This window comes from Grampus griseus (genome assembly GCF_964374135.1).
Source record: "Grampus griseus genome assembly, chromosome: 1".
Lineage (NCBI taxonomy): Eukaryota > Metazoa > Chordata > Mammalia > Artiodactyla > Delphinidae > Grampus > Grampus griseus.
Window position 1 is genome coordinate 174,084,600 of NC_139017.1, and position 16,422 is coordinate 174,101,021.

General features: G+C 52.9%; 1 protein-coding gene across 3 annotated transcripts; it reads right to left on the reverse strand.

The window, feature by feature from the left end:
• Positions 1-4,117: 4,117 nt before the first annotated feature.
• Positions 4,118-13,906, reverse strand: MIIP (migration and invasion inhibitory protein). Of its 3 annotated transcripts, none has more exons than XR_014297824.1 (10): positions 13,804-13,906; positions 11,875-12,070; positions 11,290-11,625; positions 10,782-10,863; positions 7,007-7,115; positions 6,869-6,921; positions 6,045-6,169; positions 5,783-5,879; positions 4,685-4,819; positions 4,118-4,400 (listed from the first exon to the last, which is right to left on the reverse strand). XR_014297824.1 is itself a non-coding variant. In XM_082672439.1 (10 exons), exons 2-10 carry the CDS (start codon positions 11,986-11,988, stop codon positions 4,368-4,370), a joined length of 1,080 nt encoding a protein of 359 aa, XP_082528565.1. In that variant the 5' UTR covers positions 11,989-12,070; positions 13,804-13,906; the 3' UTR covers positions 4,118-4,367. The 3 variants fall into 3 exon arrangements, 2 of the variants coding, with proteins under 2 accessions (XP_082528565.1, XP_082528564.1); XM_082672439.1 differs by having other exon boundaries at positions 6,040-6,169; positions 11,299-11,625; XM_082672438.1 differs by having other exon boundaries at positions 6,040-6,169.
• Positions 13,907-16,422: the final 2,516 nt, after the last annotated feature.

The window sequence follows — 16,422 nt, forward strand, 5'->3', positions numbered from 1 at the left end:
AATCTCTTGCATTCCCATACACTAACAACGAAAGATCAGAAAGAGAAATTAAGGAAACAATCCCATTTACTATTGCAACAAAAGAATAAAATACCTAGAAATAAACCTACTTAAGGAAGTAAAAGACCTGTACTCAGAAAACTGTAAGAAACTGATGAAAGAAATCAAAGATGACACAAACTGATGGAGAGATATACCATGTTCTTGGATTAGAAAAATCAATATTGTGAAAATGACTATACTTCCCAAAGCAATCTACAGATTCAGTGCAATCCCTATCAAATTACCAATGGCATTTTTCACAGAATTAGAAAAAAATTTTACAGTTTGTATTGAAACACAAAAGACCCCAAATAGCCAAAGCAATCTTGAGAAACCAAAACAGAGCTGGAGGCATCAGGGACCCTGACTTCAGACTATACTATAAAGCTACAGTAATCAAGACAGTATGGTACTGGCACAAAAACAGAAATACAGATCAATGGAACAGGATAGAAAGCCCAGAGATAAACCCACGCACCTATGGTCACCTAATCTATGACAAAGGAGGCAAGAATATACAATGGAGGAAAGACAGCCTCTTCAATAAATGGTGCTGGGAAAAGTGGACAGCTACACGTAAAAGAATGAAAATAGAACACTACCTAAACACCATACACAAAAATAAACTCAAAATGGATTAAAGACCTAAATGTAAGACTGGACACTATAAAACTCTTAGAGGAAAACATAAGAAGAACACACTTTGACATAAATCACAGCAAGATCTTCTTGACCCACCAAGTAGAGTAATGAAAATAGAAACAAACAAATGGGACCTAATGAAACTTAAAAGCTTTTGCACAGCAAAGGAAACCATAAGATGAAAAGACAACCCTCAGAATGGGAGAAAGTACTTGCAAATGAAGCAATGGACAAAGGATTAATCTCCAAAATATACAAATAGCTCATGCAGCTCAATGTCAAAAAAACAAACCCAATCAAAAAATGGGTGGAAAACCTAAATAGACATTTCTCCAAAAAAGACATACAGGTGGCCAAGTGGCACATGAAAAGACGCTCAACATCACTAATTATTAGAGAAATGCAAATCAAAACTGCAATGAGGGATCACCTCACAACAGTCAGAATGGCCATCATCAAAAAATCTACAAACAATAAATGCTGGAGAGGGTGTGGAAAAAAGGGAACCCTCTTGCACTGTCGGTGGGAATGTAAACTGATACAGCCACTGTGGAGAACAGTATGGAGGTTCCTTAAAAAGCAAAAAATAGAACTACCATATGACCAAGCAATCCCACTATTGGGCAGATACCCTGAGAAAACCATAATTCAAAAAGACAGATGTACCCCAATGTTCGTTGCAGCACTACTTACAATAGCCAGGTCACAGAAACAACCTAAATGTCCATCGACAGATGAATGGCAAAAGATGTGGTACATATATGCAATGGAACATTACTCAGTCATAAAAAGGAATGAAATTGGGTCATCTGTAGAGATGTGGATGGACCTAGAGCCTGTCATACAGAGTGAAGTAAGTCAGAAAGAGAAAAACAAATATCATATATTAACACATATATGTGGGATCTAGAAAAATAGTACAGATGAACCTATTTTCAGGGCAGGAATAGAGACACAGATGTAGAGAACGGACGTGTGGACACAGGGCGGGGTTAGGGGAGGGTGGGATGAATTGGGAGATTAGACTGACATAAATACACTACCATGTGTAAAATGGATAGCTAGTGGGAACCTGCTGTATAGCACAGGGAGCTCAGCTCAGTGCTCTGTGATGACCTAGCTGCGGGGATGGGGGGAATGGAGGGAGGTCCAAGAGGGAGGGGATATATGTATACATTATGTACAATAACAAAAGGTGGAAGTGACCCAAAGGTCCATCGGCAGATGAATGGATAAACAAGATGCAGGAGATCCATACAAGGAAATTTTTTTAAAAATAAATTATTTATTTTTTTGGCTGCGTTGGGTCTTTGTTGCTGCGCCCGGGCTTTCTCTAGTTGCGGCGAGCAGGGGCTACTCTTCATTGTGGTGTGTGGGCTTCTCACTGTGGTGGCTTCTCTTGCTGGGAGCATGGGCTCTAGGCGCGCGGGCTTCAGTAGTTTTGGCACGCAGGCTCTAGAGCGCAGGCTCAGTAGTTGTGGCACACGGGCTTAGTTGCTCCGCGGCATGTGGGATCTTCCCGGACCAAGACTCGAACCCATGTCCCCTGCATTGGCAGGCGGATTCTTAACCACTGCGCCACCAGGGAAGCCCTGAAATACTTTCCAGTCTTAAAAAGGAAGGAAATTCTGGCACTTTACAACATAAACTCTGAGGGCATTATGCTAAATGAAAGAAGCCAAATAAGAAACAAAAGACATAGTGCATGATTCCAGTGGTACGAGGTCCCTAGAGTAGTCACATTCAGAAAGTAGAATGGTGGTTGCCAGAAGCTGGGAGGGGAAGATAGGGAGTCAGTGTTTAATCTGTATTGAGTTCCAGTTTTGCAAGAAGAAAAAAATTCTGGGGATGGTTGGTGGTGATGGTTGCACAGCAATGTAAACGGACTTAGGGCCACTGAACCGCACATATAAAAGTGGTAAATTTTGTTATGTTTTACACTACCGAAAATAAATTTTTAAAAATTAATTTAAAAAATTACATGTGGAAGAGACTTTGTTTCTTCAGGTGCTAGAATCAAGTGGCAAACCATGACCTGCTGCTGAATCTGCCCAGACACGTACTTTGGATCAGAGGCATTTGAACTTGAAAGCCTCTGGAGGGGATGCATGCTTGCCGGGTGGCCCTGAGTCCCCCACTCCCAGTCACCTTACATGCCTGGCTACTGAAGGCGTTGGAGGCTGGAACCCCAGATGGAGCAAGGGAAGACGTTTAGGCGAGAGCTCGTAGTGTCTGGTTTTTTTGCGAATGGCCTCTGCTGCGCAGGAGGCCTGCCTTGCGGGAACAGAGCTGGTGAAGTCCGGATGTGGAGGACAGTAACACTCACCCAATACCCCATGAGCCCCCTCCATGTCCCAACTCCTTGTGACTAGTTCTGGCCAATGAACCATGAGCAGAAGTGACCTGTGTGTCATTTCTGGGCTCAAGCAACTGGTGATGTCCCCCCACAGTGGAGCCTCCACTGGTCTGGGTCCCCAAAAGATGATGTCAAAACAGAGGCCCCATGTGACCCATGACAGACAGGTAGTATGAGCAAGTCAGCAAGAAATAGGCCTTTATGTCAAACCACTGGGATTTGGGGGTTAATTTGTTACCGTGGCATAACCTCGCTTATCCTGACTAATACATGTGCTGTGCTGGACGGGGAAAGGTTTTCTCAGCTTCACAAGCTCCAGGTGGGAGCCACGGACCACAGCCATAGTTCCACGGCTCTAAGCGAGAAACCTCAGAAAAAGCACATGCCTTCCCTGGGCTTAGGTTCCCCAGCTATTCCATTTGTACCTAAAAATCAGGAATTTCATATTGTTCAACCTATGGGAGTATAAAGACAGGCGCTGCTTACGAATCCAGGAGGGCAGATCTGGGCTCTCGGCCAACCTTGCCTCTGACTCCAACCCTCCTGGCCTTTTCCCCATGTGTCCCTGACAGGGTTCTAGATCACCCGTGGCTTCTAGGGCTGGGCTAGAGATGGGAGTGAAGGAGCCACCTGGCCCAGGGACTTCAAGAGAGTCCCTCCATCACTGGACCCCAGTGTCAGGGGCCAAGAATAAGGGGAGAGCTCACTCATTCCCCACTGTCACAGCTCCAGCCTCATCCACAGGGAACAGCCTGAGACCCCAAGCCCCTTGCTGAGATGGATTTTTAACGCTGACCTTGGCCTCAGCCTTACTCTGGGGAGCCTCACCCCCACCTATCTGGTGGGGAGGCCACCTACCCAGAGTTAGAAGCTGCACAAAGAGCCACACTCAGGGCACTGGATCCACCCTGCCCAGCACAGGTTGTCAGAGGTGTCCTTCTGCAAGTGAGGGGGGCAGGCCGAGGCCAGGGCGCCTCTAGGGCTCTGAGGGCGTCAGCAGGACAGAGCCAGCGCACGTGGGAACCTGGAGCTGCGGGAGTGCTAAGCTTTATTTACAAACGTGTCACGGAAGCCCCTCGGCCCAACCCCGGGGTCTCCTCTGTCCCCAGGAAGGAGACAGGCCTGAGGCCACCCACCGGCCCAGCCTAGGAAGGTGGGGCCAGAGTCCACCTCCAGCTGAGGCTGGGCAAAGCTCCCCTCTCGTGGGCGCCCCTGCCGGAGGAGAGAGGCTGAAACGACGGTAGGGGCACTGTCCACCTCCCAGTGGCCAGTCCTCAGGGCTTCGGCCGGGCGGCACGGGGCTGGGGCATGGAGGGTTCTGACCAGATCAGGGTGGGGCTGGGACCCACGTTGGCACGGCCTGGAGAGTGAAGGGAAGAGTGTCAGGGGGGCCTCTTTGGGGGCAGCCTCGTCCCCTTCTGGATCTCAGAGTTGGGGTCACCTTCCAGGGTGGGGTGGGGTAGCCAGCAGGCAGCAGTGGTGCCTGGAGAGGTGCCGTGGGTCAGGGCCAGGGCTAGGGCCAGGGAACCCCACAGAGAGCCGTTTCCAGGCTCTGCACTCCTACCCCAATCCTGCCCCCCAGGACTCTGCGGTCCCCAGGCCGCTCCAAGGCGTCTGTCTCTCCCAGGGCTCCCTGGACCGTACCCGGTGAGAAGGGCTGGTGGCTGACAGCTTCCGACGCTGGGCCTCAGAAGAGACACTGGACCAGAGGTCCAGGCTCTTGGGGGCTGAGCTTTTCTCAGACTTCGGAGGAAGAATGTCCCAGCCCAGCAGGCAGTGCTGTGGAGAGCAAAGGGTTAAGGTGCCTGGCCTGGAGCGGGGCTCCCCACTGACTGGGCACACCCCAGGGAGGGGCTGTACCTCTCCCCTTGGACTGGCAGCATCCTCTAGGACAGGGCTGTGTCCCCCATGAGGGTGAAGGGGCCTCCCAATCAGTGTCCCCCATGGACTGAGGTTCCCCGAGGGCAGGGGTCTTATCCACCACTGTTACCCCAGGCCTCCCTTTCCTAACCCTGCTGACCCAGGCCCTGGGCCCCGACCACAGATGGGTGGAGGGAAGGCCGTGGACGCTGATGGAGCACGTCCTGTGGACCAAGTTCTGCCCCAAGCCCCCGACAGGTATTGACTCACTGACCTGCCCCTTGTCCACCCCATGAGCCTGAGGATAGTATGTTGTACCCATTTTACAGATGAGCAAACTGACTTTCCTCAGTACCCCTTCTCCTCCCCGCAACCCCAGCACCTCCGGACTCCACTGGGAATGAGTGGGGTCCCCAGTGACCCCTGTCCTACCCAGGAGACACAAAGGACCTAGGTTGAAATCCCAGCTCTTCCATCCCGCTGACCTTGGACAAGTCACCTCCCCCTGCCTCAGTCTCCTCATCTGTAAAGTGGGATAACAGTCGTACCTGCACTCTCAGTTGCTGTGGCTCCACGAGATAATCGCCCTAAGGACTGTGCATGTGGCCACAAGAGCGCAAGAAACGGGGCCCATGTGCACTAGGCCAATGCACTGCACGGGCAGACAGTCCTCCTGGAAGCCAGGGGCTGGGTGGGGAGCCCAGCCTCCCTCAGGGAACAAGCACGGTACACATGACATGAGTGGCCCAGCCCTAACCCCAGAGACTTCGGTCCTTCAGCCCAGCCTTGCTATTGGCCTTGGGACAGTCCCTGGCCCTCTGGGCCTCAGGACACGTCCAGAGACCTAAGCCAGACAGGGGACAGCCCCAAGGCCAGCCTCACCCGGGGCAGCGCCAGCGTGTCGGAGGCGTCGAAGCTCTTCCGCCGGTGGATGCGGTACCGGTGCGGGGGGTCCAGGACAGACAGCGGGATCCTCACCCTGGCGGGGGTAATAGTGGGGGCACTGCTGCAGGCGCCTCCAGGCCGCTGTGGCCCATCCTGCCCTCCCTCAAAACCACAGGCCCCAGGCTCTGCTCTCGTCCTCAGCTGCGGCTGCCCCTACAGCTCCCCCCGGTGTCCTGCCTACTCTGGCCACTCACCTGACCTGCGCTGGCTCTGCCAGGGTCTCTGGACCCCGCTGGCCCCGTGGTGTCCGGCACAGGCAGCAGGGGGTGCCGGGATCCGAAGGCACCAGAAACAGGCGCCGGTTGACACAGTAACAATACACACCTGTGAGATCCGTGAGAAGCAGAAGCCCCCCTCAGCCAGGGAACCTAGGTCCCTGGACCCCAACCACACAGGCTCACCCATGTGTACACAGACAGAGCATGCACACGCACACGTGCTCACATGCAACAACACTGAGCACCGCCTTCTACTCAAGCGTGACACTCGCATGCACATGCCAGCAACTTCACATGTGCAAATGTCATCCGTGCAAACACAAAGCACGGCTTCATACAGTCATATCTGTGGACACACATGAACGTGCCTACACTTGTAATCACACACACAGGGTGCACACACACGTACATCCATAGGAACACGCCTCACACACATATGTACACACATGTATACACTGTATGCTGCTCGTGCAAACCCACAGCAAAGACTTGGGTGCCCACATGACTGAGCTGGAACGTCCCCCCCCCGCTGCCCACCCAGACGACCCCTGTGTGGAGAGGAGGTGGAGGGAGTGGGGACACATGGGAAAATGAGGCAGCTGGGAGAAAACGGAAGGCGCAGACAAGGGGCGAGGTGGATAGCACAGGGCAGGCCCTGTTCCCCCTGAGGCCAGGCCTCAGCTCACCCCAGGCTCGCGGCCCCCTGCCTGGACCCCAGGCCTCCCTCCCCCCCGTCCCCAGCTGCCTCCCCAGGCCCCCAGGCCTTAGCTGGGCTACGGGGCAGCCGCCGAGCGTTTACACTCACATTCGTGGTCCCCCTCCGCAGCACTACTCTCCTGCAGGCCTAGGAACTGGGATCTGTGAGGGCGAGAGGGTGAGCAGGCCAGGGTGACACAGGCCCTGAGCCCGCCGCCCTGCCCGCCCCGCGCCTGCCGCTGCTCACTCAGGGTCATTGCAAATACACTCCTCCTTGTTGGCTTCCCGGAACTTCTGCAGCTTCGAGAAGAAGGCCTCGGGCTTGCTGGTGACAGGAGAGCTGTTGTCCGGAGACCCTGGAGCGGGCAACACACAAAGGAGCTGCTGTGTGGCCAAGACTCAGGGGAAGCTGGGCACTAGCACCCCAGGCCACCTGCTTTGACCCCACCATACCTCGTACAGACCTGGAGGGGACCTCCACTCATGTGACTGTTGGTTTTGTCTCGTGTCTGTCTACCCTCATGCATATCCAATCGTCCACGCAAAAAATATTTATAGAGCCCCTACTACGGGCCACACACTGTTTTACGTGCTGGGGAAAGAACAGCTACCTGGACAAAGCCCCTGCCCTCATGAGGCTTACTTTCTAATGTGGCAACAGACGAGCTAGTCACCAAAGAAACCTGTAATACAACATTGAGGGGTGACACCTGCCAGGAAATAAAAGAGAGTCAGGAGGGACTTCTCTGGTGGTCGAGTTGTTGAGAATCTGCCTTCCAACACAAGGGACGCGGGTTTGATCCCTGGTCAGGGAACTAAGATCCCACATGCCACGGGGCAACTAAGCCCACGTGCTGCAACTACTGAGCCTGCACGCCACAACTAGAGAGAGAGAAGCCTGTGCACCGCAATGAAGAGCCCGCATGCCACAACTAAGACCCGACGCAGCCCAAAATAATAAATAAATAAAAGAGAGTCAGAAAACTGAACTTGGTAGGGCAGGGGAGCCAGAGGAAGTTTCCCTGAGGAGGTGACACCTGAGCAGAGACCTGATGAAGGGAGGGAGGGAGCCGTGGGGACATCCCAGGCAGACAGAAGAGCAAATGCAAAGGCCCTGGGGCAGCTGTGGTTGGTATGTTTAAGGAACACCCAGGAGGTAAAAATAGGTGTAGGGGTGAGGGTGGAGGAGATGAGGCTGGGAAGCCAGCGGTGGGTTTGGGGACAAGGAGTGACGCAATCAGATCAGTCATGTACTTTTATAGGACCCCCCTTCTGGCTGCTGCAAGGTGAGGGGAAGCAGGGGCACCAGTTAGGAGGCTACTGCAGGCATCCTGGTGGAGACAAACAGTAAAATTCTAGAAATACATGGAAGGCAGGACTACCAGGATGCACAGTGTTTGAAAAGGAGAGGAAAATATCAAGGCTGATCTCAAGATTATGGCCATTAGCTCCATAAATGGAGTTGCCACTAACAGAGATAGAACAGACTGCAGGAGGACCAGGTGGGGCAGAAATCAGGACCTTGATTTTGGACCTGAGATTAGTCTAACATACCTAATGAGCTCTGCAGAGAAGAAAGCCAGATATACAAGTCTGGAATTCAGAGGAGCAGCACGGGTAGAGATAAAGTCAGGGAGAAGAGAGCATGGAGAGCCTCGGCACTGAGGGGGGGCCTCTGGAATGTGGAACAAGGAAGTGGATCCAGCAGAGACTGGATAGAGCAGCCAGGGAAGTGGGGAAGAGCCAGTGCGGGGGTCCGGGCCTGGAAGTCAGAGGAAGAAAGAGCTTCGGGGAGGAGGGAGTGGCCGCTGTGTCCACGCTACCCAGGGGCCAAGAAAGCTCTGGACTGAGCACTGAGCTGGGAGCTGGCAATGCAGAGGTCACTGCTGACCCGGCCGAAGACAGCGTCAGAGGGTGTCAGGGGCTGAAGTCCAGTTTAAGAAAAAGTCAGGGAGAGAAACTGGAGACAGCGAGTCTAGATGGCCCTTTTGAGGAGTTTTGTTATAAAGAAAAGCAGAGAACACGGGCAGTAACTAGAAGCAAAGGCAGGATATAAAGGGAGCGATGCTTCCTCAGGATGGGAAATCACAGACTGCAGCTTTACCCCTGACCACATGTGAGACTTTGCTAAGTTTTTCAGTCTCTTGATGCCTCAGCCTTCTCATCTGCCAGTGGGGACAGTAACAGCATCCACCTAATCAGATCTTTGTGAGAAGTTAAGGAGTGAATGGGAGCGAAGCAGAGGAAAGCTCTTGGCACAGGGCCCGGCACATAATAAGCACTCACTGAAATCAATTGTCATTAATATTCCCTGGCGCTCATATACTGACGGGGCAGAGTGATGGTGGAGGAAGGAGAGGAGAGAATTACAGGGAAAAAACCCTCTGGGAGGGACTTCCCTGGTGGCGCAGTGGTTAAGAATCCGCCTGTCAATGCAGGGGACACGGTTTTGAGCCCTGGTCCGGGAACATCGCGCATGCCACGGAGCAACTAAGCCATGCGCCACAACTACTGAGCCTGCGTGCCACAACTACTGAAGCCCATGCCCCTACAGCCCACGCTCCGCAACAAGAGAAGCCACTGCAGTGAGAAGTCTGCGCACCGCAACGAAGAGTAGCCCCCGCTCGCCGCAACTAGAGAAAGCGCATGTGCAGCAACGAAGACCCAACGCGGCCAAGAATAAATAAATTAATTAATTAAAAAAAAAACTTCTGGGAGCCAAGAAGGGATGGGGCCCAAGCACACAAATGCAGGGACAGGACGGGGGCTCGGAAAGGGGGGTGAGAGGCGTGCGCACACACACACGCGCACACACACGTACGCACACACACACAGGGCAGGCAGGGGGCAGCCGCCTCTACTTTCCTAGAGACAGGAAGCAAAGCAGTGAGCTGGCAGTCAGGGAAGTCCTTGGGATGGGGCCTGTGTCCCCACCACCGCAGGGTCTCAGCAGCCCCACAGAGCACCTGCCTTGGGGCAGCAACTCAACTTCTCTGTACACCAGTTTCCTCCTTTGTGAAAGTGGGGGTCCGATAGCACCAACCTCCTAGGGCCGCCCGCTCACTCACTCAGCCAGCGTTGGCTGAGGGCCTACTACGTGCCAGGCACCGTTCTAGGCTCAGACTCGGGGAGCACAGCAACAAAAATGACGGCCAGGCCCCTGCTCCAACAGAGCTTATAGTCCACCGGAGAAGTCAGACAAGAAACAAGCAAACAAGATGACTTCTGAGAATGAATGAATGATACAAGGAACATACAAACGGCTGATGCAACAGGCAAGGATGCAGGTGTGGTGGCCCTACAACGTTGTGCTCGTGGAAGGCCTACCATTTGAGCTGAACACTCAGTGACGAAAAGGAACCAGCAGGTGTGAACCTGGGGAGGTGCGTTCAAAGCAAAGGGCACAGCAAGTGCAAAGGCCCCGAGGTGGCCGTGAGCATGGCAAGTTCAAGGACCAGCAAGGAGGCCGGCGTGAGGAGTCAGAAGGTAGATGGTTAAGAGGCCATGTCACGGGGCCAAGCAGAAGCCAGATCACACCTCAAAACTCTATATAAGGATTTCAGATGTTACTCTAAGTGCTAAGTACTCTGAGTGACGTGATCTGATTCCCGTGTTTAAACATTAGTTCTGGCTGCTGTGCCGAAAATGGATGATAATGGGGGTGAAAGAGCCCAGAGGGAGACCAGCCAGGAAGCCACTGAGTGCTGGGGGAGTGGGGGGATGGGCAGTAAAACATAAAGAGATGACACGCATACAGAGTTTCACAGGGGCCTGGCACACAATAAATGCCAAGAAAATACAGCAGCTCTGATTTGTTCATTCATTCAACAAACACTCGGTGAGCACCATCTCTGTGCCTGTCACTGTGCCAAGGGCTGAGACAGGAGACGCGGTACTGAAGGTGCTCCCCGAGGGGGGTGGAACAGTCGGAAAAAGAGCAGCAGCGCCCGCTGGGGGCGCAGGCAGGCGCAGAAGCAAGCGGGGGCCTCCACCCGCGCCCCGGGCACGGGGGCTAGTCACACCTGCAATCCAGTCGCAGTCCAGGCACGGTCTGAGGCGCCAGCTCTTCTCAGGCACTGGAGACTCCTTGTTGGTCACTCGCGGCTGAGGAGGGAGGCAAAGACGGGCAAGGGCTAGGCCAGCAGGCCTGGCCCAAGGGAGGTCCCACCTTGCAGGGAGGAAAAGGGCTGTGTCTTAACTCATACACTGACAGGGGCCCCAGGGCTCAGCCGAGGGCTTGGGGGCTGGAGGACAAGAGTTTGGCCCCCACCCGCCTCCATATGTGTCTTTGAACAAGTCTGTCCTCTGAACGCCCGTCTTCCCATCTGCATAATGGGGCTGGTCACCTTCTTCCCAAAGTGCTGTCTGAGAAACTAATGGCCACAACTTATCAAGCACTTAGGCTGAGCTGGACTTGACTCACGGTACCTCCCAGGAGCCTCACCCTGGAAGGGAGGCTGCCCATGAGTGCATCTGTCAGGGGGGAAACTGAGGCTCAAGGACGTGCCCGTCAGTGGATGCTCCACTCACCCGCATTACCTCGGACAGCTTGCTCCGTTGAGCCAGGAGGGACTTCAGGGCCTGTGCCTCCTGGGTGTCTAGACTGTCCAGCTCTGCTGAAGGCTCTGGGTCGCTCGAGTCTGAGGTGGCCAGCAGGGGAGCCGAGCAGGGCCTCAGTGGGCCCGGGGGCTCCTGGTGGAGGCACCTGGCAGGTGGGAGAGAGACCACCCCGGAGCTGGCCCCGTCCCTATCACAGGGGTCACCTCGGTGGGCATCCTGTGGGCAGGAGGCTCTTGAGGCCACTGAGGACGTCTCTTGGGATGACGGCATCTCTGAGTTGTAGCTGCTGCTGGAGTCCAGGCTTGACTGGAACAGAGAGGCCAGTTCACCCAGCCATCTACCCAGCTGGCCTGCACTGGGCGTGAAGGCCTGGTCCTCACCCTTGCTCCAGCCTCTGCATGTCCCAGGCCAGTCCCTTCCCACTCTGGGCCTCACTCAGTTTTCTCATCATCAGTAAAATGGGCATGCTGCACGAGAGGACCCGGAAGCCCTGGATTCTGGCCTGAGGGTTAGGCAGCCCCTCCCTCACTCCCGGGACTCGGCCAAGGCGCTCACCTCTGAGGCTGCCTTGGCCACGGACCGCCGCACGGCATCCTGTCCGACCCACAGCTGCCTCAGGAGCTCCAGGTTGAGCTGCCGTAGCTGTGCCAGATCTCTGGTCTCCACCATCCCAGGCGTATCCACTGGCTTCCCACGACAGGTGTCACCGACTCCCGGACCACAGAGCGCCCTCACGGCCAAGTTCTCCTACCTGAAGCCAAGATAGACAGCACAACATAGCGCTGAGGAGGCTGCCCTGCAGAGCCAGAGGCCGGGGTTCAAATCCCCACTTTGATACTCCCTAACTGTGCAGCCTCAGACAAGTTATTTAACCTCTCTGTGCCTCAGTTTCCTCATCTGCCAAACAGATGATAACAGCATTGACCTCATAAGTCTGTTGTAAGGATTAAAGGAGATCATGTATATTAAATGTTAGTACAGTGCCTGGCACACACAGTAAGCACTCAGTAAATGCCTATTATTATTACACTGGCCACAGCGTGTTTCCTAACATGTCAAAAGAGATCAATCCCTCTTTAACGAGCTTCCCTGGTGGCGCAGTGGTCGGGAGTCTGCTGCTAATGGAGGGGACACGGGTTCGAGCCCTGGTCTGGGAACATCCCACATGCCGTGGAGCAACTAGGCCCACGAGCCACAACTACTAAGCCTGCGCGTCTGGAGCCTGTGCTCCGCAACAAGAGAGGCCACGATAGTGAGAGGCCCGCGCACCGCGATGAAGAGTGGCCCCCACTTGCCACAACTAGAGAAAGCACTCGCACAGAAACGAAGACCCAACACAGCAAAAATAAATGAATAAATTAATAAACTCCTACCCCCAACATCTTAAAAAAAAAATCCCTCTTTAACAACCTTAACTATGAAATTACTAGATTAATTTGTAGAAGACAACTAGAGCAAGTCCACAGATGTAAAGCATGATAACTTTCAAATTCAACACAAATCAGATTTGTGAAGGGACTCCTCCCTCTCTCCTGCCCTCCCTCCTTCTTCCCTTTTACAAATGAAGAAACCAAAGTTCAGAGAAGTTAAGCTACTAGCCCCAAGTCACACAGCTTGTAGGTGGCAAAGCCAGGATTTGAACCCAAACCGGGCTCCGGGGTACACGGTTATGCCAGCCTTTCCCCAAACAGTGTGGAGGGGGGCCTGGGAAGCTGCCTCCTCCTTCTCCCAGCCTTTGGCCCCCCAGGGATCCAGACTCAGGGACACACTGATGCTGCTAGAAGGGATTTCTGCAGACTAGGGGAAGAGGCTTCCTCTTCCCTCAGAGTCCCGAGCCCAGATGCCTCCACCCAGAAACTGAGTCTCCCCCAGTACACACGATCCCTTTCTAACACTGCGTCCAGACAGACACCCTACTCTCAGAACCCCAGCCCTCCCACCACCACTCCTCACGTGTGGACCGCCCACACCCGGGCCCCCTCCTCAGGGCCCGGTTGCAGTGGCTAAAGCAGAGAGAAGCCAGGCTACCCTGGAGCCGTCCCCACATATACCCATGCAGGGAAGGGGGGCAGCGGAGATGCGAGTACAGACTGTGCGGGGGGTGGTGCAGACAAGCGGGGTAAAAAGCCTCATCCGCAGGACAGGGACTCCCGGCCCCCGTCCTTATCTGACTCTGGGGCAGACCTATAGTTGGAGGATCTCCGTTTTCGCACGGTGTTAAAGAGAACACCTCCGGCTCCGGCGGCGCTCCGGAAAGCTAAAGCCGCACCAAGGTAACGGGAAGGCGACGTTCAAAAGAGAAACTGGGGCAGCAAGAGTACCAACTGCGGTGCCGCGGAACAAAAGGGCGGGACCCCCGGGAAAGGGAGACTCAGCCTCCCTCTTCTTTCCCTTCGCGGGCCACGGACCCTCCGTGGGGGCGTACGTGAGGCAACCCGTCGAGCCCTTCCTCTCCATACCCGGCCCCGCCACTGCCTCACTCACCTCTAGGAAGCCCCGGAGCCGCGCAGCCCACCGCCGCCTGCGCTGCCGGGAGTTCCGCCCAGGCCACCCTACGCTTCGGCGGCCGGGGGGCGGGGCCTGATCCGGGAGCCCTGATTGGTCAGATGTGGGGCGGAGCCGGGACGCTCTTGCGAGCTTTACTTCGCCTTCAGAAACTGCCTTTTCAACACTGAGGCGGGGATAACGACGGTGCTCAACATCTGATTGGTCAACTTCCCAGGTCTAGCGGTCGATAGTCGGAATGGGGCGGGACCCCAGAAGACGGGCTCCGATTGGTCAAGACAAGGCCGCGGCTATTTCACGTTTGGTGACGGCAGTGTCAGAGTCCGGACCTGATGCTTCCGCAGAGCCAAAAGATGCAGCTGTGGGTAGGCGGCGGCCAGTGACCCATGCTTTCATACTTTCTTTCGAGTACTTAGGCCTATTTTGTGCCAAGAGGCACTGTACTAAGCGTTGGGAGGCAGGAAAGAATTAAGAAGGGTCCTTTCCTGGAGGAGGGGGAGAGGCAGCGGGTAAGATACGAACACAGAGTATGGAGGTTTGAGATTTCCTCAGAATTTAAAAATAGAACTACCTTATTATCCAGCAATTCCACTTTTGGGTATTTATCTGAAGAAAGCAAAAACACTGATTTGAAAAGCTAGATGCACCCCCATGTTCATTGCAGCATTATTTATAATAGCCAATATATGGAAACAACCGAAGTGTCCAGCAATGGATGAGTGGATACAGAAAGTGTGGTATATATCTATAATGGACTATGATTCAGCCGTAAAAAAGGGGAGATCTGGGCTTCCCTGGTGGTGCAGTGGTTGAGAGTCCGCCTGCCGATGCAGGGGACATGGGTTCGTGCCCCGGTCCGGGAAGATCCCCCCTGCCGCGGAGCGGCTGGGCCCGTGAGCCATGGCCGCTGAGCCTGCGCGTCCAGAGCCTGTGCTCCGCAACAGGAGAGGCCACAACTGTGAGAGGCCCGCGTACCACAAAAAAAAAAAAAAAGAAGGGGAGATCTTGCCATTTTCAATAACACGGATGGAACTTGCAGGCATTATGCTAAGTGAAATAAGTCAGATAGAGAAAGACAAATACAATATTTCTCTCTTATATGTGGAATCTAAAAAAACAAAAACAAAAAGCAAGCTCATAGATACAGAAAAGAGATTGGTGGCTGCAAGAGGCAGGGAGTAGGAGAAATGGGTGAAGTGGGGTTTTTTTTAGTTTAACTAAATTAATAAAAATCTTTAAAAATAAAAATCTTGGGGCTTCCCTGGTGGCGCAGTGGTTAAGAGTCCACCAGCCAATGCAGGGGACACCGGTTCGAGCCCTGGTCCAGGAGGATCCCACATGCCTTGGAGCAACTGAGTCCATGTGCCACAACTACTGAGCCTGCGCTCTAGAGCCCACGAGCCACAACTACTGAGCCCATGTGCCACAACTGTTGAAGCCCACGCACCTAGAGCCCGTGCTCTGCAACAAGAGAAGTCACCGCAATGAGAAGCCCGCGCACCGCAACGAAGAGTGGCCCCCGCTCACCACAACTAGAGAAAGCCTGCACACAGCAACGAAGACCCAACGCAGCCAAAAATAAATAAATTTATAAAAATTAAAAAAAAATCTTGCAGCAAACTAGGACTGGAAGGGAACTTTCTCATCTTGATAAAAGGCATCTATGAAACACCTACATTTAACAGTATATTTCATAATAAAAGACTGAATGCTTTCTCCCTACAATTAGGAAAAGGTAAGGATGTCTGCTATCACCAGTTCAATTCAATATTACACTAGAGTTCTAGCCAGTGCAATAAGAAAAATCAAAGACATCTGGAACAGAGAGGAAGAAGTAAAACTCTTTATTCACAGACAGCATGATAACAGAAAATCTCATGCACTCTACAAAAAAGCTACTAGAATCGTTAATGGGTTTTGCAGTTGCAAGATACAAGATCAATATACAAAAATCAGTCGTATTTCTATATATTAGCAATAAACAATCAGAAACTGAAATTTTTAAAAAACCATTTAAAATACATCAAGAAATATAAAAATTAAATACTTAAGGATAAATCTGACCCCCAAAATACAAGACCTATATATTAAAGTTATAAAACAGTGTTGAGAGAAATTAAAGGAGATTAAATAATTGGAGAGATATACTGTGTTCATGGCTTGAAAAATTCAAATTTTTAAGATATCAATTCTCCCCAAATTGACCTATAGACTCAATACCCAAATAAAATCCCAAATAAAATCCCAGTAAGTTTCTTTGTATAAACTGACAATTTCTAAAATTCATATGGAAGTGCAAAGGACTTAAGAGACCCAAAACAATTTTGAAAACAACAAATTCAGATGACCTACGCTACCTGCTTTAAGATTTATTATAAAGCTATAGTAATCGGGCTTCCCTGGTGGCACAGTGGTTGAGAATCTGCCTGCCAATGCAGGGGACACGGGTTCAAGCCCTGGTCTGGGAAGATCCCACATGCCGCGGAGCAACTAGGCCTGTGAGCCACAACTACTGAGCCAGCGCATCTGAAGCCTGTGCTCCGCAACAAGAGAGGCCGTGATAGTGAGAGGCCCGCGCACCGTGATGAAGAGTGGCCC